Source organism: Triticum dicoccoides, chromosome 1A (assembly GCF_002162155.2).
Source record: "Triticum dicoccoides isolate Atlit2015 ecotype Zavitan chromosome 1A, WEW_v2.0, whole genome shotgun sequence".
NCBI classification, from domain to species: Eukaryota; Viridiplantae; Streptophyta; class Magnoliopsida; order Poales; family Poaceae; genus Triticum; species Triticum dicoccoides.
In genome coordinates, this window is record NC_041380.1 from 556,508,840 (window position 1) to 556,534,675 (window position 25,836).

At 50.7% G+C, this 25,836-nt stretch overlaps 2 protein-coding genes and 1 pseudogene across 3 annotated transcripts; all 3 read left to right on the forward strand.

The window, feature by feature from the left end:
* Positions 1-15,271: 15,271 nt before the first annotated feature.
* Positions 15,272-17,616, forward strand: LOC119289305 (probable polygalacturonase At1g80170). Of its 2 annotated transcripts, XM_037568674.1 has the most exons (9): positions 15,274-15,518; positions 15,600-15,734; positions 15,852-16,028; positions 16,118-16,144; positions 16,260-16,467; positions 16,568-16,649; positions 16,728-16,836; positions 16,915-17,034; positions 17,123-17,616. In XM_037568674.1, exons 1-9 carry the CDS (start codon positions 15,375-15,377, stop codon positions 17,381-17,383), a joined length of 1,263 nt encoding a protein of 420 aa, XP_037424571.1. In that variant the 5' UTR covers positions 15,274-15,374; the 3' UTR covers positions 17,384-17,616. The 2 variants fall into 2 exon arrangements, with proteins under 2 accessions (XP_037424568.1, XP_037424571.1); XM_037568671.1 differs by having other exon boundaries at positions 15,272-15,518; positions 15,600-16,028.
* A 3,581-nt stretch (positions 17,617-21,197) lies between these two features.
* LOC119329363 lies at positions 21,198-23,205 on the forward strand (annotated as a pseudogene).
* Positions 23,206-23,440: 235 nt separating this feature from the next.
* Positions 23,441-24,893, forward strand: LOC119289324 (probable methyltransferase At1g27930). Its single transcript, XM_037568681.1, has one exon. It carries the CDS (start codon positions 23,781-23,783, stop codon positions 24,615-24,617), a length of 837 nt encoding a protein of 278 aa, XP_037424578.1. The 5' UTR covers positions 23,441-23,780; the 3' UTR covers positions 24,618-24,893.
* Positions 24,894-25,836: the final 943 nt, after the last annotated feature.

The window sequence follows — 25,836 nt, forward strand, 5'->3', positions numbered from 1 at the left end:
CTGACGAAGCACGAGGCTTTGGAGCTTGACTCGAAGACGCAAGAGTCCGAGCTTGCCGCGGCCCTCGAGAGCGCAAAGAATGTCAAGGCTGAAGCCTAAAAGGCCCTTCAGGAGATTGAGGCGATGAGCAAGATAGCGGCGAGTAAGGCATTCAATATGCAAAGCAAGCATGTGAAAGTAAATTACTTGTTACTTACCCGAGTCCGGAGCTCTCCAGAAGCATTCGCAGATTTTCCCCGCAGCGTGTCGGATGCCACGAAATATTACCAGGCCGAGGAGGGAAGCTCGACGAAGAAGTTGTTCTGGTCTCAGTATACTGGGACCGAACACCCGATGCCTATGAGTGACCAGCTGAAGCAACTGGTCGAGCTGCACAAGGCGGCCGAACAGGCCATGAAGGGCTTTATAGTCCGGATGTGGCCTAGCGACTCCCTCCCCAACAGTTACTTCGGCCTGGTGCGGCGGCTTGTAGATACCTGCCCACGGCTAGAAGTCATCAAGCGGTCCGTCTGTATCGAAGGTGCCCGCCGGGCTTTTGCCTGTGCCAAGGTGCACTGGGCCAAGATGGACGCCGAGAAGCTGGTGAAGGAGGGGCTGCCGCAGGGCAAGGAGCATCGCCACCCCGAGATGTATTATGAGGGTGTCCTGAAGGGTGCCTGTCTTCTGGCGGACGAGTGTGCGAAAGATGTAATTTTTGAATAAACTTGCTCGTGTGATCCTGTATTATGAAAACTTGTTCATACGCGCTATGCAACGCCTGTTTGAATTTAAAATATTACCTTCTGTGCGGCTGTTTTATAAAATCGGAGAGATGGCCAGTCGTCGACTTCTGTCCCCATGCCACGAGTGCTGGGGTGTACGGGATAAACCTGAGCACTCTTTTTCCCATTGTTGGGTCCTTCAAGGGAGGTGCTCAACACAACGAACAAGGAAATCGGACTATAATGCTTTATCACTCTCACTTAGCCATAGAATTCTATAATTTTAAATTTTGATGAAGCCCCTAGTATTCGGAAGGCCGAATTCGGGGCGCTATACACGCCTTAAGCCGGACAAAGCCGACTTCTCGCTCTAAGCGGCATAAGTCTTTAGGGACTCGAGACCTCTCAAACAGCGACCAGCTCTCGCCTTATCATGATAGTCAGTTTTAGCTTTCTCTACTGAGGTGCTTAGCCCAGGTGAACCGGGGCACAATCGCAGTAGTTCTCCCAGTGCTACCTTAGCCGATATAGCGGAACGTAAGGTACCAAAACATGGGAGCTGGGCAAACCCAACTATTGACCCAAAACATGATTCGGAGTTGATGCATATAATGCTATAAGTTCGGGGTGCCACACTGTTGAAAGTGTTCGGACTTCTCACGCCGTATTATGGGGTACGCTTAAGCCCCTGGCGTATTGGCCGTACCAGAGTGTACGGATGCTGAATGTCATGGATGGACATATATAAAAAAGAAAGAATGGAGAATGCGATAATAGTCTAGTGCTATGCATTGTTTATTCAAAAAGGTGCGTCGAAGCAGAATGATACAAGTAGTGCGATAAGCAAAAAGTAGGACTATTTGACATGTCCCCTCCAAGGGCAAGCTAAGGATGTTGGAAATATGCCCTAGAGGCAATAATAAAAGTGTTATTATTATATTTCTTTGTTCATGATAATAGTCTTTTATTCATGCTATAACTGTATTATCCGGAAATCGTAATACACGTGTGAATACATAGACCACAATATGTCCCTAGTGAGCCTCTAGTTGACTAGCTCGTTGTGATCAACAGATAGTCATGGTTTCCTGGCTATGGACATTGGATGTCGTTGATAACGGGATCACATCATTAGGAGAATGATGTGATGGACAAGACCCAATCCTAAGACTAGCACAAAGATCGTGTAGTTCGTTTGCTAGAGCTTTGCCAATGTCAAGTATCTCTTCCTTTGACCATGAGATCGTGTAACTCCTGGATACCGTAGGAGTGCTTTGGGTGTATCAAACGTCACAACGTAACTGGGTGACTATAAAGGTGCACTACAGGTATCTCCGAAAGTATCTATTGTTTTATGCGGATCGAGACTGGGATTTGTCACTCCGTGTAAACGGAGAGGTATCTCTGGGCCCACTCGGCAGGACATCATCATATGCGCAATGTGACCAAGGAGTTGATCACGGGATGATGTGTTACGGAACGAGTAAAGTGACTTGCCGGGTAACGAGATTGAACAAGGTATTGGATACCGACGATCGAATCTCGGGCAAGTAAAATACCGCTAGACAAAGGGAATTGAATACGGGATCGATTGAGTCCTTGACATCGTGGTTCATCCGATGAGATCATCGTGGAACATGTGGGAGCCAACATGGGTATCCAGATCCCGCTGTTGGTTATTGACCGGAGAACGTCTCGGTCATGTCTGCATGTCTCCCGAACCCGTAGGGTCTACACACTTAAGGTTCGATGACGCTAGGGTTATAAAGGAAGCTTGTATGTGGTTACCGAATGTTGTTCGGAGTCCCGGATGAGATCCCGGACGTCACGAGGAGTTCCGGAATGGTCCGGAGGTAAAGATTTATATATAGGAAGTCCTGTTTCGGCCATCGGGACAAGTTTCGGGGTCATCGGTATTGTACCGGGACCACCGGAAGGGTCCCGGGGGCCCACCGGGTGGGGCCACCTGCCCCGGGGGGCCACATGGGCTGTAGGGGGTGTGCCTTGGCCTACATGGGCCAAGGGCACCAGCCCCAAGAGGCCCATGCGCCTGGGGAAACCCTAAAGGAAGAGTCCCAGCAGGGGAAGGCACCTCCTAGGTGCCTTAGGGGGGGGAGGACTCCTCCCCTGGCCGCCGCCCCCTTGGAGATTGGATCTCCTAGGGGCTGGCGCACCCCCCCCTTGGGATCCCTATATATAGTGGGGTAGGAGGGCCTCCCAAACACACCTTATGCCTTTGGTGCAGCCCCTCCCTCTCTCCCAAGTTCTTCTCCTCTCCCGTGGTGCTTGGCGAAGCCCTGCGGGATTGCCACGCTCCTCCACCACCACCACGCCGTTGTGCTGCTGCTGGATGGAGTCTTCCTCAAACTCTCCCTCTTTCCTTGCTGGATCAAGGCGTGGGAGACGTCACCGGGCTGTACGTGTGTTGAACGCGGAGGTGCCGTCCGTTCGGCACTTGATCATCGGTGATCTGAATCACGACGAGTACGACTCCATCAACCCCGTTCACTTGAACGCTTCCGCTTAGAGATCTACAAGGGTATGTAGATGCACTCCCCTTTCTACTCGTTGCTGGTCTCTCCATAGATAGATCTTGGTGTTACGTAGGAAAATTTTTGAATTTCTGCTACGTTCCCCAACAGTGGCATCATGAGCTAGGTCTATTGCGTAGATTCTTTGCACGAGTAGAACACAAAGTAGTTGTGGGCGTTGATGTTGTTCAATATGCTTACCGTTACTAGTCCAATCTTGTTTCGACGGTATCGTGGGATGAAGCGGCCCGGACCGACCTTACACGTACTCTTACGTGAGACAGGTTCCACCGATTGACATGCACTTGGTGCATAAGGTGGCTAGCGGGTGCCAGTCTCTCCCACTTTAGTCGGAACGGATTCGATGAAAAGGGTCCTTATGAAGGGTAAATAGCAATTGGCATATCACGTTGTGGTTTTGCGTAGGTAAGAAACGTTCTTGCTAGAAACCCATAGCAGCCACGTAAAACATGCAAACAACAATTAGAGGACGTCTAACTTGTTTTTGCAGGGTATGCTATGTGATGTGATATGGCCAGAAGAATGTGATGAATGATATGTGATGTATGAGATTGATCATGTTCTTGTAATAGGATTCACGACTTGCATGTCGATGAGTATGACAACCGGCAGGAGCCATAGGAGTTGTCTTTATTTTTTGTATGACCTGCGTGTCATTGAAGAACGCCATGTAAACTACTTTACTTTATTGCTAAACGCGTTAGTCATAGAAGTAGAAGTAGTCGTTGGCGTGACAACTTCATGAAGACACGATGATGGAGATCATGATGATGGAGATCATGGTGTCATGCCGGTGACAAGATGATCATGGAGCCCCGAAGATGAAGATCAAAGGAGCTATATGATATTGGCCATATCATGTCACTACTCTATTTGATTGCATGTGATGTTTATCATGTTTATGCATCTTGTTTACTTAGGACGACGGTAGTAAATAAGATGATCCCTTACAAAATTTCAAGAAGTGCTCTCCCCTAACTGTGCACCGTTGCTACAGTTCGTCGCTTCTAAGCACCACGTGATGATCGGGTGTGATGGATTCTTACGTTCACATACAACGGGTGTAAGACAGTTTTACACAGCGAAAACACTTAGGGTTAACTTGACGAGCCTAGCATGTACAGACATGGCCTCGGAACACGGAGACCGAAAGGTCGAGCATGAGTCGTATAGTAGATACGATCAACATGAAGATGTTCACCGACGTTGGCTAGTCCGTCTCACGTGATGATCGGACACGGCCTAGTTGACTCGGATCATCTAATCACTTAGATGACCAGAGGGATGTCTATCTGAGTGGGAGTTCATAAGATGAACTTAATTATCCTGAACATAGTCAAAAGACCTTTTGCAAATTATGTCGTAGCTCGCGCTATAGTTCTACTTTTTAGATATGATCCTAGAGAAAATATAGTTGAAAGTTGAAAGTAGCAATTATGCGGACAGTAGAAAGCTTATGTCCTTAATGCACCGCTTAGTGTGCTGAACCCCAACGTCGTTTGTCGATGTTGCGAACATCGAACATACACGTTTTTGATAACTACGTGATAGTTCAGTTAAATGGTTTAAGTAGAGGCACCAAAGACGTTTTCGAAACGTCGCGGAACATATGAGATGTTTCGAGGGCTGAAATTGGGATTTCAGGCTCGTGCCCACGTCAAGAGGTATAAGACCTCCGACAATTTTCTTAGCCTACAAACTAAGGGAGAAAAGCTCAATCGTTGAGCTTGTGCTCAGATTGTCTGAGTGCAACAATCACTTGAATTGAGTGGGAGTTAATCTTCCAGATGAGATAGTGATGTTTCTCCAAAGTCATTGCCACCAAGCTGCAAGAGCTTCGTGATGAACTATAACATATCAGGATAGATATGATGATCCTTGAGGTATTCGCGATGTTTGACACCGCGAAAGTAGAAATCAAGAAGGAGCATCAATTGTTGATGGTTGGTGAAACCACTAGTTTCAAGAAGGGCAAGGGAACAAAGGGATACTTCATGAAACGGCAATTCAGCTGCTGCTCTAGTGAAGAGACCCAAGGTTGAACCCAAACCCGAGACTAAGTGCTTCTGTAATAAGGGGAACAGCCACTGGAGCAGAATTACCCTAGATACTTGGTATATGAGAAGGCTGGCAAAGTCGATAGAAGTATATTGGATATACATTATGTTAATGTGTACTTTACTAGTACTCCTAGTAGCACCAGGGTATTAGATACCGGTTCGGTTGCTAAGTGTTAGTAACTCGAAATAAAAGGCTACGGAATAAACGGAGACTAGCTAAAGGAGAGCTGACGATATGTGTTGGAAGTGTTTCCAAGTTTGATATAATCAAACATCGCACGCTCCCTCTACCATCAAGATTAGTATTAAACCTGAATGGTTTATTGAATCTCGATCGTAGTGATACACATTTTCATGCCAAAAGATATAAGATAGTAATGATAGTACCACTTACTTGTGGCACTGCCATGTAAGTCATAATGGTATAAAACGCATGAAGAAGCTCCATGTTGATGGATCTTTGGACTCACTCGTTTTTGAAAAGTTTGAGACATGCGAACCATGTCTATTGGTGTATATGCATGAAGAAACTCCATGCAAATGGATCGTTCGGACTCACTTGATTTTGAATCACTTGAGATATGCAAATCATACCACATGGGCAAGATGACTGAAAAACCTCATTTTCAGTAAGATGGAACAAGATAGCAACTTGTTGGAAGTAACACATTTTGATGTGTGCAGTCGAATGAGTGCTGAGGCATGCAGTGAATATCATTATGTTCTTACTTCACAGATGATTCGAGTAAATGTTGAGAATATTTTTTTGATGAAACACAAGTCTGAATTATTGAATGGTTCAAGTAATTTCAGAGTGAAGTAGAAGATCATTGTGACAAGAGGATAAAATGTCTATGATATGATCATAGAGATGAATATCTGAGTTACGAGTTTTGGCACACAATTAAGACATTGTGGAAATTGTTTCGCAATTAATACCGCCTGGAACACCATAATGTGATGGTGTGTCCGAACATCATAGTTGCACCCTATTGGATATGGTGCGTACCATGATGTCTCTTATCGTATTACCACTATCGTTCATGGGTTAGGCATTAGAGACGACCACATTCACTTTAAATAGGGCACCACGTAATTCCGATGAGATGACACCGTATGAATTATGGTTTAGAGAAACCTAAGTTGTCGTTTCTTAAAAGTTTGGGGCTGCGACGCTTATATGAAAAAGTTTCAGGTTGATAAGCTCGAACCCAAAGCGGATAAAATGCATCTTCATAGGAAACCCAAAACAGTTGGGTATACCTCCTAATTCAGATCCGAAAGCAATATGAGTTGTTTATACAATCGGGTCCTTTCTCGAGGAAAGGTTTCTCTCGAAAGAGTTGAGTGGGAGGATGGTGGAGACTTGATGAGGTTATTGAACCATCACTTCAACCAGTGTGTAGCAGGGCACAGGAAGTTGTTCCCATGGCACCTACACCAATTGAAGTGGAAGCTTATGATATTGATCATGAAGTTTCGGATCAAATCACTGCCGTGCCTCGTAGGGTGACAAGGATACGTGCTACTTCAGAGTGGTACGGTAATCCTGTCTTGGAAGTCATGTTGCTAGACAACAATGAACCTACGAGCTATGGAGAAGCGATGGTGGGCCCGGATTCCGATAAATGGCTTGAGGCCATAAAATCCAAGAGAGGATCCATGTATGAGTACAGATGGATTTCAAAAGGAAGACGGACAATGATGGTAAATGTCACCATTAAGAAAGCTCGACTTGTCGTTAAGATGTTTTCCGACAAGTTCAAGGAGTTGACTACGATGAGATTTTCTCACTCGTAGCGATGCTGAGAGTCTGTTGGAATTATATTAGCGATTACTGCATTATTTATGAAATCTTGCAGATAGGATGTCAAAACGAGTTTCCTTACCGGTTTTCGTGAGGAAAGGTTGTATGTAACACAATCAGAAAGTTTTTTGTCGATCCTAAGGATGCTAAAAGGTATGCTGGCTCCAGCGATCCTTCTAAGGACTGGAGTAGGCATCTCGGAGTTGGAATGTACGCTTTGATAAGATGATCAAAGATTTTGGGTCTATACAAAGTTTATGAGAAACTTGTATTTCCAAAGAAGTGAGTGGGAGCACTATAGAATTTCTGATGAGTATATGTTGTTGACATATTGTTGATCAGAAATGACGTAGAATTTCTGGAAAGCCTGGATTAAGCTGCCTGAGCATTGAGCATCAAGATCTATAAGGATAGATCAAAACGCTTAATGGTACTTTCAAATGAGCACATACCTTGACATGATCTTGAAGGTGTTCAAGATGGATCAGTCAAAGAAGAAGTTCTTGCCTGAGTTGTAAGGTACGAAGTTAAGACTTAAAGCTCGACCACGGCAGAATAGAGAGAAAGGACGAAGGTCGTCCCCTATGCTTTAAACGTAGGCTCTTCAGTATGCTGTGCTGTGTACCGCACCTGAAGTGTGCCTTGCCATGAGTCAGTCAAGGGGTACAAGAGTGATCCAAGAATGGCTCACAGACAGCGGTCAAAGTTATCCTTAGTAACTAGTGGACTAAGGAATTTTCTCGATTATGGAGGTGGTAAAAGAGTTCGTCGTAAAGGTTACGACGATGCAAGCTTGACACCTATCCGGATAGCTCTGAGTAGAGAGACCGGATACATATAATGGAGCAATAATTTAGGATAGCTCCAAGTAGAACAGTTGTTTGGAATAGCTCCAAATAGAGCGTGGTAGCTACATCTAGGAGATGACATAGAGATTTGTAAAACACACACGGATCTGAAAGGTTCAGACCCGTTGACTAAAACCTCTCTCACAAGCAACATGATCAAACATAAAACTCATTGAGTGTTAATCACATAGTGATGTGAACTAGACTACTCACTCTAGTAAACTCTTGGGTATCAGTCACATGGCGATGTGACCTGTGAGTGATAATCACATGGCGATGTGAACTAGATTATTGACTCTAGTGCAAGTGGGAGACTGTTGGAAATATGCCCTAGAGGCAATAATAAAAGTGTTATTATTATATTTCTTTGTTCATGATAATAGTCTTTTATTCATGCTATAACTGTATTATCCGGAAATCGTAATACACGTGTGAATACATAGACCACAATATGTCCCTAGTGAGCCTCTAGTTGACTAGCTCGTTGTGATCAACAGATAGTCATGGTTTCCTGGCTATGGACATTGGATGTCGTTGATAACGGGATCACATCATTAGGAGAATGATGTGATGGACAAGACCCAATCCTAAGACTAGCACAAAGATCGTGTAGTTCGTTTGCTAGAGCTTTGCCAATGTCAAGTATCTCTTCCTTTGACCATGAGATCGTGTAACTCCTGGATACCGTAGGAGTGCTTTGGGTGTATCAAACGTCACAACGTAACTGGGTGACTATAAAGGTGCACTACAGGTATCTCCGAAAGTATCTATTGTTTTATGCGGATCGAGAATGGGATTTGTCACTCCGTGTAAACGGAGAGGTATCTCTGGGCCCACTCGGTAGGACATCATCATATGCGCAATGTGACCAAGGAGTTGATCACGGGATGATGTGTTACGGAATGAGTAAAGTGACTTGCCGGTAACGAGATTGAACAAGGTATTGGATACCGACGATCGAATCTCGGGCAAGTAAAATACCGCTAGACAAAGGGAATTGAATACGGGATCGATTGAGTCCTTGACATCGTGGTTCATCCGATGAGATCATCGTGGAACATGTGGGAGCCAACATGGGTATCCAGATCCCGCTGTTGGTTATTGATCGGAGAACGTCTCGGTCATGTCTGCATGTCTCCCGAACCCGTAGGGTCTACACACTTAAGGTTCGATGACGCTAGGGTTATAAAGGAAGCTTGTATGTGGTTACCGAATGTTGTTCGGAGTCCCGGATGAGATCCCGGACGTCACGAGGAGTTCCGGAATGGTCCGGAGGTAAAGATTTATATATAGGAAGTCCTGTTTCGGCCATCGGGACAAGTTTCGGGGTCATCGGTATTGTACCGGGACCACCGGAAGGGTCCCGGGGGCCCACCGGGTGGGGCCACCTGCCCTGGGGGGCCACATGGGCTGTAGGGGGTGCGCCTTGGCCTACATGGGCCAAGGGCACCAGCCCCAAGAGGCCCATGCGCCTGGGGAAACCCTAAAGGAAGAGTCCCAGCAGGGGAAGGCACCTCCTAGGTGCCTTGGGGGGGGAGGACTCCTCCCCTGGCCGCCGCCCCCTTGGAGATTGGATCTCCTAGGGGCTGGCGCACCCCCCCCTTGGGATCCCTATATATAGTGGGGTAGGAGGGCCTCCCAAACACACCTTATGCCTTTGGTGCAGCCCCTCCCTCTCTCCCAAGTTCTTCTCCTCTCCCGTGGTGCTTGGCGAAGCCCTGCGGGATTGCCACGCTCCTCCACCACCACCACGCCGTTGTGCTGCTGCTGGATGGAGTCTTCCTCAAACTCTCCCTCTCTCCTTGCTGGATTAAGGCGTGGGAGACGTCACCGGGCTGTACGTGTGTTGAACGCGGAGGTGCCGTCCGTTCGGCACTTGATCATCGGTGATCTGAATCACGACGAGTACGACTCCATCAACCCCGTTCACTTGAACGCTTCCGCTTAGCGATCTACAAGGGTATGTAGATGCACTCCCCTTTCTACTCGTTGCTGGTCTCTCCATAGATAGATCTTGGTGTTACGTAGGAAAATTTTTGAATTTCTGCTACGTTCCCCAACAAAGGAATGGTATTGAAAGCAGGTATTTTACTCGTTATCAAAGACCACCTGGGAATTCCATAATGCGACGTAGCTTTCTGCCTCCTTGGTTGTTGTATCGTGTGTCCGGCGAACATACTGCCAGGCAAGGTTTCCAGAGAGTAAAGTCCTGAAAGAGAGGAAAAATAATAAGGCGGGAAGCCCCTAGTGCGGTTGAGCCGCGTCTTGGGGCGTGCCGTAGTAGTGCCCCCCTCCCCACCTGTGCCCATGGTATTTTCAATGCGTAATTATGTACGCGTGGCACGAGTTTTGCCGTTTGGCTGGGGATGGGGTGGAGGCCGCATTGCTATGTGAGCTCGAAACGTGCCAGACGGTCTTGTTGCCGATTACTCCGGGCGCGCTTGAAGGTGTCCGGGTCTTTAATCGCCGAACTGGTTTGCCTTAAGAGGCTGCTTTGGGTTTCTGCTGCGAGGGCCGCAGTGTGCTCCTCCGTGCGGAGAGAGCACTCTGTGTTTCCAATGACTGTGATGACCCCTCGAGGTCCTGGCATCTTGAGCTTGATATATGCATAGTGCGGTACCGCATTGAATCTCGCAAGCAAATGCGGTTCGCCCGAGCAGTGCATGGTAGCCACTGCGGAACGGGACTATATCGAAGATTAACTCCTCGCTTCGGAAGTTATCCGAGGATCCGAAGACCACTTCCAGTGTGACTGAGCGTGTGCAATGGGCCTCTACACCTGGTATGATGCCTTTGAAGGTCGTTTTTGTGGGTTTGATCCTTGAGGGATCTATGCCCATTTTGCACACCGTGTCCTGATAAAGCGGGTTTAGGCTGCTGCCACCGTCCATAAGGACTCGAGTGAGGTGAAATCCGTCAATGATTGGGTCTAGGACCAGTGCGGCGAATCCGCCATGACGGATACTAGTGGGGTGGTCCCTGCGATCGAAGGTGATCGGACAGGAGGACCATGGGTTGAACTTTGGGGCGACTGGCTCCAACGCGTATACGTCCCTTAGCGCACGCTTCCGCTCCCTCTTGGGGATGTGGGTTGCGTATATCATGTTCACCGTCTGCACTTGTGGGGGGAACCTCTTCTGTCCTCCGGTGTTCGGCTGCCGGGGCTCCCCCTCGTCATCGCTATGTGACCCCTTATCTTTGTTTTCGGCATTTAAATTGCCGGCCTGCTTGAATACCCAACAATCCCTGTTGGTGTGGTTGGCTGGCTTGTCGGGGGTGCCGTGTATTTGACACGAGCGATCGAGTATACGGTCCAAACTGGACGGGCCCGGAGTGCTTCTTTTGAATGGCTTTTTCTGCTGACCGGGTTTAGAGCCTTTGAATCCGGCATTGACTGTCGTATTCTCGGTATTGTCGCTGTTGATGCGGCGCTTGTGTTTGTTGCGACGTGACCTGCCATTGCCATCCTTAATATCCGAAGTACCATGGTTCTTTGATATATTATTGCTGCGAGCCAGCCAGCTGTCTTCTCCCGCGCAAAAGCGGGTCATGAGTGTCGTGAGGGCTGCCATAGATTTTGGCTTTTCCTGGCCAAGGTGTCGCGCGAGCCACTCGTCGCGGATGTTGTGCTTAAAAGTTGCTAGGGCCTCTGCATCCGAACAGTCGACGATTTGATTTTTCTTTGTCAGGAACCGTGTCCAGAATTGCCTGGCCAATTCCTCTGACTGCTGAATTATGTGGCTCAAGTCATCGGCATCTGGTGGTCACACATAAGTACCCTGAAATTTGTCGAGGAATGCGGCTTCCAGATCTTCCCAACAGCCAATGGATTCTGCTGGCAGGTTGTTGAGTCAATGCCGAGCTGGTCCTTTGAGTTTAAGTGGGAGGTATTTGATGGTGTGTAGATCGTCACCGTGGGCCATGTGGATGTGCAGGAGCAAGTCCTCGATCCATACCGCAGGATCTGTTGTGTCGTCGTATGATTCGATATTTACGGGTTTGAAACCCTCTGGGATCTGGTGATCCATTACTTCGTCTGTGAAGCATAGAGGGTGTGCGGCGCCTCTGTACTGGGCTATGTCGCGACGCAGCTCAAATGAGTCTTGTCCGCTGTGTTCGGCCCGGCCGAATTTACTTTTACTGTATCCGGCGTGACGGTTATCGTCTCGCAAGGTGGCGCGCCCTCGTGATCCGTAGATCGATATTGCGTGTTTTGCTTTGTCCTCCAATACGTCTCGCAGGTCTCGCGCATTCCCCCATGCCTTCACATTTTTATTTGAATGGCGTCGGGGTGCGGGCTGAGCTTTTGGCTGAAATGCCTCTCTGTCGCGGCCACGGGGTGGCCGATCAGCCGCGTCATACGCTGGAGATGTAGGTTTTTGTGCTTCCTCCTCCAGTCGGGGTAGCAACCTGCACTTTGGGTAACTCTTGGAGGGGTATTCGAGTTTATATTCCTCGGCTGCAAGGACTTCAGTCCATCTGTCAGCTAGCAAATCTTGATCAGATTGAAGCTGATGTTGCTTTTTCTTAAGGCTATTTACCGTGGCTATAAGCCGGCGCTTAAAGCACTCTTGTTCGACGGGATACTCAGGCACGACGAATTCGTCGTCGTCTAGGCTTGCCTCGTCTTCGGAGGGAGGCATGTAATTATCATCCTCCGCCTCTCCATCTGCCGCTCTCTCGGGAGGACTAGCTTCTCCATCCTCCTGCTCTATATCTTGCTGGAGGGGATTGTTGTTATCTTCGGCACTGTCCGGAGTGCTATTATCTCCTGTGCCGGTATCACCGATTTTGCCTTGGCGGGACTTAGAGCAGCGCCGCTGACGCCGGCGCTTAGGTTGCTTCTTGGAGGGGTCATCCTCCGCTGTCTCGTCGTCATTACCTTCTTTGGGTGTGTCCACCATATATATGTCATATGATGAGGTGGCTGTCCAGTGCCCTATGGGCAGTGGTTCTTGTTCGTCTCCTGCATCGTCGTCCATGTCGTCGATGTCTTCGGAATCAAAGTCGAGCATGTCGGTCAAGTCGTCGACAGTGGCTACTAAGTGGCTGGTGGGTGGGCGGCGAATTTCTTCGTCATCCGCATCCCAATCCTGTCGGACATAGTTTGGCCAGGACTCTCCTGACAAGGAAAGAGACCTTAATGAGTTCAGTATGTCGTCAAAGGGCGAGTGCTGAAAAATATCCATGGAGGTAAACTCCATGATCGGCGCCCAGTCGGATTCGATAGGCATGGGCGCAGGCAGTTCGGAGTCCATGGCCGGGGAAGGATCCGACAGCTTGGCATCACGGCTCTCGTGAAGGGTAAGGTCGATACTCGGCTCGATCGCCGCTGAGAATACGGCCTCCGTGGCGGGGTCTATCCACCCGTCCATGGATGGCGTAATTGGCTCCGAATTGAGGGTCGGAGCGGTTGCCGGTGCGATCTCCTGAACACTGTCCGATGGTAGAGCTAGATCGTGCTCATCGTGACTGTGTGGCGTATTCAGCAGGGGCTCGAATCCGTTAAAGATCAAGTCTCCGCGGATATCGGCTGTGTAGTTTAAGCTTCCAAACCTGACCTGGTAGCCAGGGCGTAACTTTCGATCTGCTCCAGATGGCCAAGCGAGTTGGGCCACAGTGCGAAGCCGCCGAATACAAAGATCTGTCCGGGGAGAAAAGTCTCACCCTGAACTGCATCGCTATCGATGATTGAAGGAGCCATCAAGCCTAATGATGACGACACAGAGGAACTCTCAATGAAAGCACCAATGTCGGTGTCAAAACTGGCGGATCTCAGGTAGGGGGTCCCGAACTGTGCGTCTAAGGCGGATGGTAACAAGAGGCAGGGGACACGATGTTTTACTCAGTTTCGGGCCCTCTTGATGGAGGTAAAACCCTACGTCCTGCTTGATTTATTCTTGATAATATGAGTAGTACAAGAGTTGATCTACCACAAGATTGGAGAGGCTAAACCCTAAAAGCTAGCCTATGGTATGATTATATGTTGTCCTACGGACTAAAACCCTCCGGTTTATATAGACACCGGAGGGGGTTAGGGTTACACAAGGTCGGTTACAAAGGAGGAGATATACATATCCATAGTGCCTAGCTTGCCTTCCACGCCAATTAGAGTCACATCCGGACACGGGTCGAAGTCTTCAATCTCGTATCTTCATAGTCCAACAGTCCGGCCAAAGGATATAGTCCGGCTGTCCGGAGACCCCCTAATCCAGGACTCCCTCGGAGGCGCTCTACATGCTAGGGTTAAACCCTGGCCAGCATGGCCTCGTCAACGCCGCCGTCGCCGCGGCCAGCACTGGCTCATCGGCGTTTTCTCGGATGGTGACCGGGGTGGAGATCATGAAGGTGGATCTCAACACCGTGTCACCAAGGAAGAGGCCATGGTTCAAGAAGATGCAGGCCGACACGCTCAAGTTCACCGACGAGTGATCCCGTGGTCACGAGTGCCTTCCTTTTTGTATGCCGGCTTGTGTGCTGGCATAACCACGGGGCCGCGATGGCGTGGTCGAACCCATGTCCCACCCTTTTTGTGTACTGGCATGTGTGTCGGCCGGCTGGCGAGTGCGCCAACATGACATGTGTGTCGGCCGGCTGGCGAGTGCGCCAACACGAACTATGGTGATATTTTTTGAAGCCGGCATTGTATGTTGGCGCTGGTATGGTGCCGGCATGAGTCATGGCCGCTGGCATGATCGGTCGCGGGTCCTTTTTTAAGTTGAGTGCGGATATGAAATGAGTCGGCGTGTTGAGCGCACTGCTGATCCAAACTTCGTTATATCTCAGTCGATGCTATATTCGTTAGATCATGCATTGAGATCCGTGCAAAATTTTCTTTTCAGATTTTTTTTATATGATACTCCCTTCGTCTGAAAATACTTGTCATCAATCAAAATGAATAAAAAGAGATGTATTTAGATATATTTTAATTATAGATACATTTCTCTTTATCCATTTTGATAATAAATATTTTCGGATGAAAGAAGTATGTCAGTTGATTGAAACTTTGTTAAATCTCAGTCGAGAATATCGGAAAGCCACGCCATATCGGAAATATCCGATCGTTTGCCACGAGAATAACCCAGTCGTACGCACGCGCCTCCTGCAGCTCTCGTACAGCTCCCTCCGACGCAAGCGCAACGCCACAGTTTGGCACGTACAGACGCGGCTGGTCAGGTCACGTCCATCCGCCCACGTGAACCCGCTGTGCCGATGCTTGATGCTCCGTGTCACCCCGTCCCCGGCCAGGCACCTGAAAAGCGGGCAGCGAGCGCCTGCGCCCCCGTCCTCGGCATGGCCCCCGCCGCCCGTCCTCTCGCCGCGCCGCGCCTCGTCAAATGCTCCTCCGGTCCGTGACTCGCAGCAGCAGCAGCAACCACTAGCGCGGGCTACAACGCGCAGGGTACATGGCGACGGCGATGGCTCTGCTCCGCCTCGCGGTCCTCGCCGGCGCCGTCGCGCTCCTCCTGCCGGCCGTCGCCGAGGCCCGCATCCTCCTCTCGCTCGACGACTTCGGCGCCGTCGGCGACGGCATCGCCGACGACACGCAGGTACGTACGTGCGTGCATGCGACAGTATGCCTCCACCTTGCTCCTCAAACATGACACTGTCTGTTTGGCTCTGCTGTCCAGGCCCTGGTGGACGCATGGACGGCGGCCTGCGCCAGCACCAACGGCCACGTGGTCATCCACGTGCCCGCCGGCAGGTCGTACCAGATCTGGCCGGTGACGCTCGCCGGGCCCTGCAGGGACGAGATCATGATCTTCGTACGCTCCTTCCTTCCTGCCTGCCTGCCGCCGCGTGCGCTTCTCTCGTCCGGCATGCACGCACCTGCGCGTCTTCGCTCATCGAGTCTTGGTTTGTGCCCCTGCCCGGCGGGACAGGTCTCCGGGAACATCATCGCGCCGGACAGCCCGGAGGACTGGGAGCGGCGCGACGGCGGCAAGTGGCTGCACTTCTTCCAGGTGCAGGACCTGACGGTGAGCGGCGGCGGCGTCATCGACGGCCGCGGGCAGGAGTGGTGGGCGCAGGCCTGCAAGGGGAGGCACCGCAACGACAAGGTATGATTTGTTTCATCACTGTATGATTGTGCGCATCACTATCACACAACTGAGGACTGATTTGTTTTACTCCGATTGTTTCTCTGCAGCATTGCACAGCCCCGGATGCTCCCAAGGTGAACTCCTCTGTCACCTTCACTTTGATGTTTGCTCATCATTTCCCTGCCATTTTTCCATCTACCTCGTTTCATGTTTGAAGAAAAATGGCTCGTGTTCTCTGCATGCACGCAGGCGCTTCACTTCGAGGAGTGTCACGGGGTGCGGGTGCAGGGCGTGACGCTGCAGAACGGGCAGCAGCACCACCTGACCTTCACCCGCTGCTCCAACGCCAGGGCCAGCTTCCTCAGGGTGGCCTCGCCGGAGAGCAGCCCGGGCACCGACGGCATCCACCTCGTCAACTCCATCAGCGTCCACGTCAACGATGTCCACATCGCCACAGGTGTGTGTTCGATCCGTCAATGGCAGTCTGCATCTGAAGAAGAAAGGGGTTTCCTTCCTCAGTTACAGTGCTCCTGGCTAACTGAATCTCTTATTTTCAGGCGGCGCTTGCGTGTCCATGGTCGGCAATTGCACCGACGTCCGCCTCAGATACGTCTCCTGCGGACCTGGCAATGGCATCAGGTAGCTTCTTAGCTGCCTCATCAGCTACTCCATTGGTAAATGCTTGTCTGCTCATTGCTCATGTGTTGGATCTGTCAGTATTGGGAGCATAGGCGAGACCCCGGTGGCTGACAGGCTCGAAAAGATCGAGGTGGACACCATGTTCATCGCCAACACCTCCAACGGCCTCCTCATCAAGACCTGGCAGGTAGTAAGATCGATCTAGCAGTAGCTCATCATGAACTACTGCAAGGAGCTCATCATGAACTTGTGTTGTCTCCATCAGGATGGCTGCGGCTACGCGCGCAAGGTGAAGTTCGCCAACGTGGTGATGAAGAACGTCTCCGACCCCATCATCATCGACCAGTACCGCTCCGAGCACCCCACACCCTGCGGATCGACCGCGGTACGATCTCCGCTTGCCGGACTAACAAACACGCCGATCGATGCCTGAAACTCTGGTCTGCTTCTTGTTCTTGGGCGCATGCATGCAGGCGACGAGGACGGTGGCGGTGGAGAAGATCGACTACGTGAACATCGCCGGCACGTCGGCGTCGAAGCGGGCGGTGACCTTCTCGTGCAGCGACGTCGTGCCGTGCAGGCAGGTGTCGCTCAAGGACGTGAACCTGAAGCGCCTCAGCGGCCGCGGCGCCTCCGCCTACTGCCGCAGCGCGTCCGGGAAGGCCGCCGGCGTCGTCGTCCCGGAGTCCTGCCTCGACGGAACCAGGGGGGCCGCTGGCGACGAGGAGGAGTGAGCCGTGAGGTCTCGGCCGGGTTCTTGGTCTCGGCTGTGATGCTCCGGCATGCAGAGAGTGGCGGCAGTAGTGCCATGATATGGTAGTACCTAGTAGAGTAGCCGGCAGTTCTACGAATAATCCCGCCATGTATTGTGCCAGTATTATATTGTGATGTACTGTACTCCCGTACCGCCGTACGTATTCAGGCGTGTTGTATTTTCCTGTACGTACAAAAAATGTGCTCGTAGCAATTTTCGTCCGCACCGATCGGCACATACCTCGTCGTAGAATGTTGCTGACTGACCCGCGGATGCGGCGGTCAAAGCCAAGGCAACCCGGATGGCGAAGGAGCAGCAGCGTGTGGTCCGTCCACCGGCCGGCATCATCTCCTTTGACGACAGCTCCGACTCCGACGACTCCGCCTCTCTCGTCGCCGACGCCTACATGGAAAGCTACAGCCGCACCGGCGACCGCAAAGGCAAGGAACCGGCACGGAAGTGGTGATGATGATGAACTGGGAAAGTTAGTTTAGTTTAGTTTTTAATAACTATGTTAACGACGATGAACTGGGACTTTGGGTCCGATGGACTGTGTTTATATGTTCGTATGTTATTTCGTTTTAACTGTGTTGTTCATCAGTTCATCTGTAGCCGTATGATGATGAATAGAGACAGTTTCTTACGAACATTGCATGGATAGCTTAGAGGGATGACCGGTCACTGTCCGCAGCCTTCGAAGAATCATGTTGTGGACGTGGCCATATGAGGGTGACCAGTCATTATCCATGGATATGGCCGGGCCTTTCCATGGATGTATAATAGGATGAATTTGGTATATCCGGTTGTAGATGTTCTAAGACCATTGGCCATGCCAAAAAAACTGCTTCTGGGCCTTTTGAAAAAAAAAACTTCAACAGATGCCCTATAATGCCTAATTTAATATCTTTTTGCAAATGCCCTAAATTTTGCGAAGTGATGTACCTTCCTTTCGGTTTATAGGGCTTATCTCAAAAGAATTGTTTTCTCATTTTATAAGTCACAATTTTATTGTGTCTCATCACATATTCAGATTTTTGAGGTGCATTAAATCGTTGCATGTAAGATTAAAAAGAAAACTCACGATGCACGTAAAAGCTCTTAGCCATTTATTAGTCACACATGCATGCATTGCAATTAATGCATTGGTTAATACAATTTTTTTAGGAAAACAACCGCATTAATTGAGTACTTTTACAAGCTACAAAATTACCGCATGCTTGGATCCAAGGGACTATTTTTAGTCTGACTAAAAATAGTCTCTTTTAGAGGCTAAAGTTCCAAGCACCCCTGACTAAAGAGAGGCTAGGACTAGTCTTGAGGCTAAAAAAATTTAGTCATAGGAAACCTACTAAAATATGTATTAGCCCTCTCTCTCCTCATTTAATGTCTCTCCTTTAACACATGCGAGTTCTGGATTAGAGGGTTTAGTGGATAATAAATGCTCAATAACTTGATTTTAGTCTCTTTAGTATTTGGATCCAAGCATGGGTGAGGCTAGCAAGTTTTAGTCCCACTACTTTTAGTCATGGGACTAAAACGTATCCAAGCACCCTCTTATGCTACCACTCACCATCTATGTTGGTTGGTGAGATTTCTCAATTGAGCCCTATAAATCGAAAGGGAGGGGTACATTTGTAGCAGCACTGACAACTGCCAAAAAGAAAAACGGTTGTATCAGGAACCCAACCGTTTGTGTGAACTTCCACGTCACCGCACCGCCTCACCCGCCTCTGCGCCGCCCGATTCCGACCATCGGTCACTGCCGCCGCCACTCTGTCGGTCACCATGAACTTTGTTGCCACTCGTAGCCCCACCCCGCCAATCAGCAACCTCCTTCGGAACAAGAGCAATTGGAGCAGGAGCAGGAGCAGTAACATCAACAATTGGACCAGGAGCAGGAAAAACATTGGAGGTGGCTCTACATACCAAACAGGTCTCCTATAACAATGCAAAGCAATCATATGCAATGGTTGGTCTTCTTTAAGAATCTTTTGGATCGTAGCATCATTTGTTAGTTCAACCATGGTCATCCTCCCACTTGACCAAACCTTTGAGAAAAAAATGTATTTCTGCATAACCCCCACTCCAACAATTGTTCCTTCAAGCTATCATAGGTAATTGAGTCCCTAAGCCATGCCTCGGGTTGTAATGTTGAGAAGCACTTTTTCCGTGCACAGTGAACCTAAGCAGCCACATGCTTTCAATCCGAAACAGACAAAATCAAGAACAATTTAGTGCAAATGTAACTGATTTTTATCTATAACTGAACTTTGACACATATTACTAAATTTTTATGACACTTGTAACTGAACTTTGACACATAGAACTGATTTATTATGACACCTATAACTGAACTTTGACCCGAATAAGAACTTTTACTGCTAAAACCCTATATTCTCTTTGATCTCTTCTAAATTCTTCTCGTTTAGCCCAATCGTCACTAGACTCACATAAATCCATCAAAACCCTATCTTCATCTCTTCACCGAGCCTCTTCTATGCTAAAACCATAAACCCTAACTTTGACCTCTCTTAAATACTTCTCTTTTATGCAAAGATGCATTAAACACATATCTAATCCAATAGAAAACACAAGAATAAATCATCAAAGACCTATCTTTTTCGAAGATTTAACATCTTTAGAAAAAACACATATCTAAGGAAGAGTAGTACATCCGCAGAAAACCCTTCTAACCAACACTGCCCTATCCACAACAGCAGACCGGAGAAGCAAACAAACCAAGAAGTAAGAGAGTAAAGAAGATGGATCAACGAGCACTGCCATCGTTTTTGTCCTCCATAATAGAGCACTGCATATATCTTCTGACAGAGGAGATGGAGAAGAAGGAGCATAGCATACCATCTGGACGGTGGCCCCGTTGACTCCTCCAGCGAGTGCTCCGTTGACTTGATCTCCTTGGTTGCAAAACACCATCGTGAAAGGAAAGAAAGCCCGGGGGGTGCGAGTGGAGCAATGAGTTGAAGAGGGAAAAGGGCGCAAAGAGAGCTGGTGGACGTGACGCGGGCGGGGGCATGGTCACTGGCGGAGTTTAGTGCAAGCAAAACTGGGCGGGGGCCCGCCCAATTTTGCTGCAAACCAATGGGCCTTTAGGCAGAAATGGGCCATAGAGGAAAAAAAACCTTGGGCTTTTTTCAAACTGGCTCGCCCAGTCATTCTGATGTAGCTCCGCTACTGCCGCATGGTACGGCTAGACCAGGTGCGCAGCTAGTGCGGCAACTGGTTTTGTTCGGGTCGGCCATTAACCAGTTCGACTCCAAAAAAACAGGTCGAAAACAACACAAAATGGGGAAAGTTGCGGTATCGGTGTAAAATGTGGCAAGAATTTTTTGAAAAATGGGTAATATATGTCACAAAGATCAGTTTTTGGGGTAAAAAACAATAGAATTTACTCTAAAAATAAAGAGCACATTGCATGATTCGTGGATCATGATGCCCAAGTTGAGTATCCAGCTGCAAAAAATGAATGCCAAGATCGTCGATGCACAAAGTCAAACAGATCGCCGGGGAGAAGAAGCCCCGGCTGACCGTGTAGTGTACCAGCACGTGATTCAGGCCCGGGCTGATCGTCCGGCGATCGCAGGTGCAGCGGCGAGGGACGACCCCTCCCGCAGATCCGGATCTTGTTTCGTTCTGCACTCGACTCGATCGTGCAGCGCCGTGCTTGGCCTGGCCTTGGCGCCCACGTGTCCGTTCGTTCTCCCGCGCGCCCTGCCGTTGCCCCCCACTCACCCAACTCAACTCGCGCCAAATCAGCTTCCGTCACTGAGCAGCAGCAGCGTGACTGAGCTCGTGAGTGCGCGCGTGCAGCATGGCGCTCCCTGCAAGGCCAAGGGCGCGGCTCCTGCTCGCGGCAATCGCCGGCGCCGTCGCCCTCCTGCTGCCGGGCGCCGCCGAGGCCCGCGTCCTGCTCTCGCTCGACGACTTCGGCGCCGTCGGGGACGGCATTGCCAACGACACGCAGGTGCGCAGCAATGTCGCCAGAGCCATCTCCGGCGGCACGGCCGCATTCCGTTGACTCTCCCTTTGTTTTCGCCAGGCATTCGTCGACGCGTGGGAGGCGGCGTGCGCCACCGGCGGCAACACCTACCTCAACGTCCCCGCCGGCAAGTCCTACCAGATCTGGCCCGTCACGCTCGCCGGCCCCTGCCGCGGCGAGATCAACCTCATGGTACACTTTTGTCCCCACTTCCTCTGTCACTGTCACAGTACACTCTAGCTAATTCGCGCCTCGTCAGATTTCCGGGAACATCATCGCGCCGGAGAGCCCGGAGGAGTGGGCGGACGGGGACCAGGGCCGGTGGCTCCACTTCTCCGGCGTGGGGGACCTGTCGCTCAGCGGCGGCGGCATCGTCGACGGCCGGGGCCAGCAGTGGTGGGCGGGGGCTTGCGAGGACGAGAAAGCACCTCGTACCGCCAGCACCAGGTCGCCCCCATGGCGCTCCACTTCGAGGACTGCCAGGACGTGAGCGTCAAGGGCCTCACGCTGCAGAACAGCCAGCGGCAGCACCTCGTCTTCACCCGCTGCTACAACGTCGAGGCCAACTACCTCCGGGTCACCTCGCCGGAGTACAGCCCCGGCACCGCCGGCGTCCTCGTCGTCAGCTCCACCAACGTCCACATCAAGGATGATCTCTTCTCCGTCGGTACGTCGCTCTGGTTCTGTATCTGAACTGAAATTTTCTCTGACAGGCGAACTCTGCTGGTGTTTATATTTTGAGTGTCATTTTCAGGTGGCGACTGCGTGTCGATTGTGGGCAATTGCTCGGATGTCCGGCTCAGAGCCATCTCCTGCGGGCCTGGCCTCGGCATCAGGTAATGTGTCATCTCTTTGCAAATACTAGAATTTTCACCTAATCTTAAGCTGAATGTGTCATCTTCTTCTTCGTCATGTCAGCATTGGGGGCTTGGGCGAGAACCAGAGTAATCACAAGATAGAGAAGATCAAGACGGACACCATGTTCATCTCCAACACCAAGAACGGCGTCCGCGTCAAGACCTACGAGGTAGTACAAAGCACAAACCAATAGCCAAAATTCTCATCCGAACCAAGAATGGCCGTGTGACATGGTGACATTTTTGTGTGATGTTCTTGGTCGTCATTCAGGACGGCTGCGGGTTCGCGCGCAAGGTGAAGTTCGCGCAGATCATGATGAGGAACGTGGCCAACCCCATCGTCATCGACCAGCACTACTCCGCCTCCAACCGGGGAACTCGCTGCGGCGCCCCGGTACGGCTGAGCTCGCCGGCCGTCTTGACTGAATCCGATGACGCGTTTCACTGCCTAGCAGCAGAACGCCGTGCACATCTCTGAACTTGTTTGGTATTGTGGTGCAGAACGGGAGCGCGGTGGCGGTGGAGAACATCAACTACATCGACATCACCGGCACGTCGGCGACGGAGCAGGCGGTGACGTTCGCGTGCAGCGACGTCATGCCGTGCAGGCGCCTGTATCTGGACGGGGTGAACCTGACGACGGCCGGCGGGGGCAGCACGTCCGCGTTCTGCCACCAGGCGTTCGGGAAGCACGTCGGGGACGTCCTCCCGGAGTCGTGCCTCGGCAAGGAGGACTTCGTGCAGCTGCAAGCCCCGACCGCCGGAGACGCTCAAGACGAAGAAGATGCTGCTGATTGGTGAACCTGTTCCTAGAATTTGATCTTGTAGTGCGAGCTTGTATGCAGTGTGTGTGGATTCATGAAATAAATCATTTTTTGTTTGAGATATAAATGAACATGCCTTCAAAGCCAAGCATAATTTCCAAGACAGGACAACAATATGATAATATCCACGAGTTGTCCACTTGTCCTACCAAAGGTAACACAACAGTATACTTCCTGCATCCACCAATAAGTATACATCTAGCTTTTGTCCAAAGTTAAAGTTTTAAAATTTTGATCAAATTTATAGGAAAAAGTAGCAGCATTTATGGCACTAAATTACTATAACTGGATTTGTTTTGAAATGTAGTTTCATAATATACCAATTTGATGTCGTATATACTACTGCTCTTTTGGATAAATTTAGTCAAAAATTTCAAACTTTAACTTAAAACAAATAGTAGAAGTAAGGGAGTATTATCATAGTTTCACTGAAGAACTCAACAGCAGCACAACCACCTTGCGGAAAGTGACACGGAGTCAGCAGCGAGGCAAACAGCCAGCGCGAAATAAAGTCAATCCCCACCAGCCGGACAGCGATCAGCAGAGGTTAGACCAAAGCCACGCACCAGATTCAGATTTGGGAGCAAATATTTTTCAGAAAAGAAGGAGAATTCAGAGCTGCAGATGCAGATGAGATCTACTTGAAGGAGGAAGACCAGATCGAGAAGAGATTGAGCAGCAGCAGCAGCAGCAAGAAACATGGCGATGATGTCGCCGAAGCAGCTGCTGACCACCATCCTCATCGTCTTCTCCACGCTCTCCTTCATCAAGCTGCTGCTCCTCACCCACTCCGCATCGTCGTCGCCCGCGCGCCCCGGCCGCTCCGCCTGGGACGCCGGCGGGTCCGGCAACGGCAACGGCACGGCCGCCAGGGACGGCCTGAACGCCAAGGAGTTCGCGCTGCTCCGCTCCGTCGTGGCCGCGCGCGCGCCGTGCGGGCTGCTCGTGTTCGGCCTCTCGCCGCAGCTCCTCGCGCTCGCCGCGGTCAACTCCGGGCAGGGCGCCGCCACCGCCTTCGTCACCGACAGCGCCGAGGACGCGGCCAGCGCGCGGCGCGTGCTCGCGGGGCGCGGCCCCGGCCCCGGCTCGGCGGCCGTCCACCGGGCCAGCTACCCCGACCCGGCCGGGGAGGCGTGGGCGCTGCTGCGGCGCGCGCGGGCGAGCCCGGTGTGCGGGCGGCCGACGGGGACGGTGCGCAAGTCCGGCTGCCGGCTGGCGCTGACCTCGCTGCCGCGGGAGGTGCTCGACGCGCGGTGGGACGTGGTCGTCGTCGACGGGCCGAGCGGGGCCGGGCCCGGGGAGCCGGGGCGGATGGGCGCCATATACACCGCGGCCGCGCTCGCGCGCGCGGCGGGGGGCGGCGCGGTGGACGTGGCGGTGCACGACATGAACCGGACGGTGGAGCGGTGGTACGCCAGGGAGTACCTGTGCGAGGACAACCTCGTCGCCGCCAAGGGGCGCCTCTGGCACTTCCGTGTCGCCGCCGGCGGGCCGCCGGACGCGTTCTGCTCGACTGCTCCGGTCCAGATCTTGTAACCTGAGCAAGCGGAGTAAGATCGCCGGTGGTGCCGTGGTGGGCACGGCATGTCGGCAAGGAGGACTTCGTCCAGCGGCAGGCCCCGACCATGGCCACCGGAGTGCTGCACGGAGAGACTGAAAATCTTGATGGCGAAGAAAATGCAGATTGGTGAAGCTGCTGCAACCATTTCGCCCGTGGCCATGTCTGACTGTGTGTGATCTTGTAATGTGATACAGCAACAGAAGAGGCATGAGTTTGCCTCCAATCTAAAAATTCGCATGTTTTTCGTGAGATACAAATTTTCTTGTGTCCTACCCCTAGGTGTAGTTTAGGTACTAGCAGTTGCGCCGAGTGAAATCACAACATCATGCCAAAATGCAAATTGTGGTTCTCGTATACTCCCTCACTAAATTAATATAAGAGTGTTTAGATAACTAAACGAAGAAAGTACTCCTTAGTGATCTAAACGCTTTTATATTTCCTTACGGAAAGAGTATCTGTTTTTCAAGAGCACACATTTTCTCTGCTTACTCAAGGTAGCACTATATTTTTTGAGAGCACTATTAGAACATCACCAACAGGAGACAGAAATCTCACATGAGAAAAAAAGCTATTCCCTTAATACGCTTATTTTAGGACGGAGAGATTAGCTTTTTATTCTTTTGGAGCAAAAAACAAAGGCTACAAAAGAAGACCAATACATGCATACCAACCAATTTTTTTTCCTAACCAAAAAAATGGTATAGAAATGGTATATTTGGGTCACCACTAGCAGCCGACAAAAAATCAAAACCACAACCATGGAAGCCCCAAATATCTGGTCTGAAACTTTCCCACCACCGACCTTCCTACCTCACCTCGGCACCGGTCGATTCTCGCTGCTGTCGACGCCACCCCCTTGACCGCCGCCACCCCTTCGCTCGTTCCCGTCAGTCGGGACAGTCCGCCACGACCCCGCATCTGTCGTGGAAGCTCGGAATGTTGCGCCTGTTCCCGCCGATTCCGAACCCTCCCTTGCCCTTTTGTCGATCAAAATTCTCGCCGCCACACCAATGTCGCCCACTGAGGTAGATTGGAGGCCAGGCGACTCCCACTCGATCGGTGTGACCACCGCAAAGCCGAGGCTCCATTCGAACCCCTACTGTGTTGGCCTAGGCGAGCTACACCGGCAAAAGCTGAGCTTGGTGCCCACAAGGTGTTCGGCGGAATTCCTCTAAGGTAATTACCTTTCATTTT

Coding starts and splice junctions, on each gene's coding strand:
- LOC119289305 (XM_037568671.1), top strand. CDS start 15,375: ATGGCGACGGCGATGGCTCTGCTCCGCCTCGCGGTCCTCGCCGGCGCC. Junction 16,468..16,567: donor CGATGTCCACATCGCCACAG/GTGTGTGTTCGA, acceptor TCTTATTTTCAG/GCGGCGCTTGCGTGTCCATG. Junction 16,837..16,914: donor TCCTCATCAAGACCTGGCAG/GTAGTAAGATCG, acceptor TGTCTCCATCAG/GATGGCTGCGGCTACGCGCG.
- LOC119289324 (XM_037568681.1), top strand. CDS start 23,781: ATGGCGATGATGTCGCCGAAGCAGCTGCTGACCACCATCCTCATCGTC.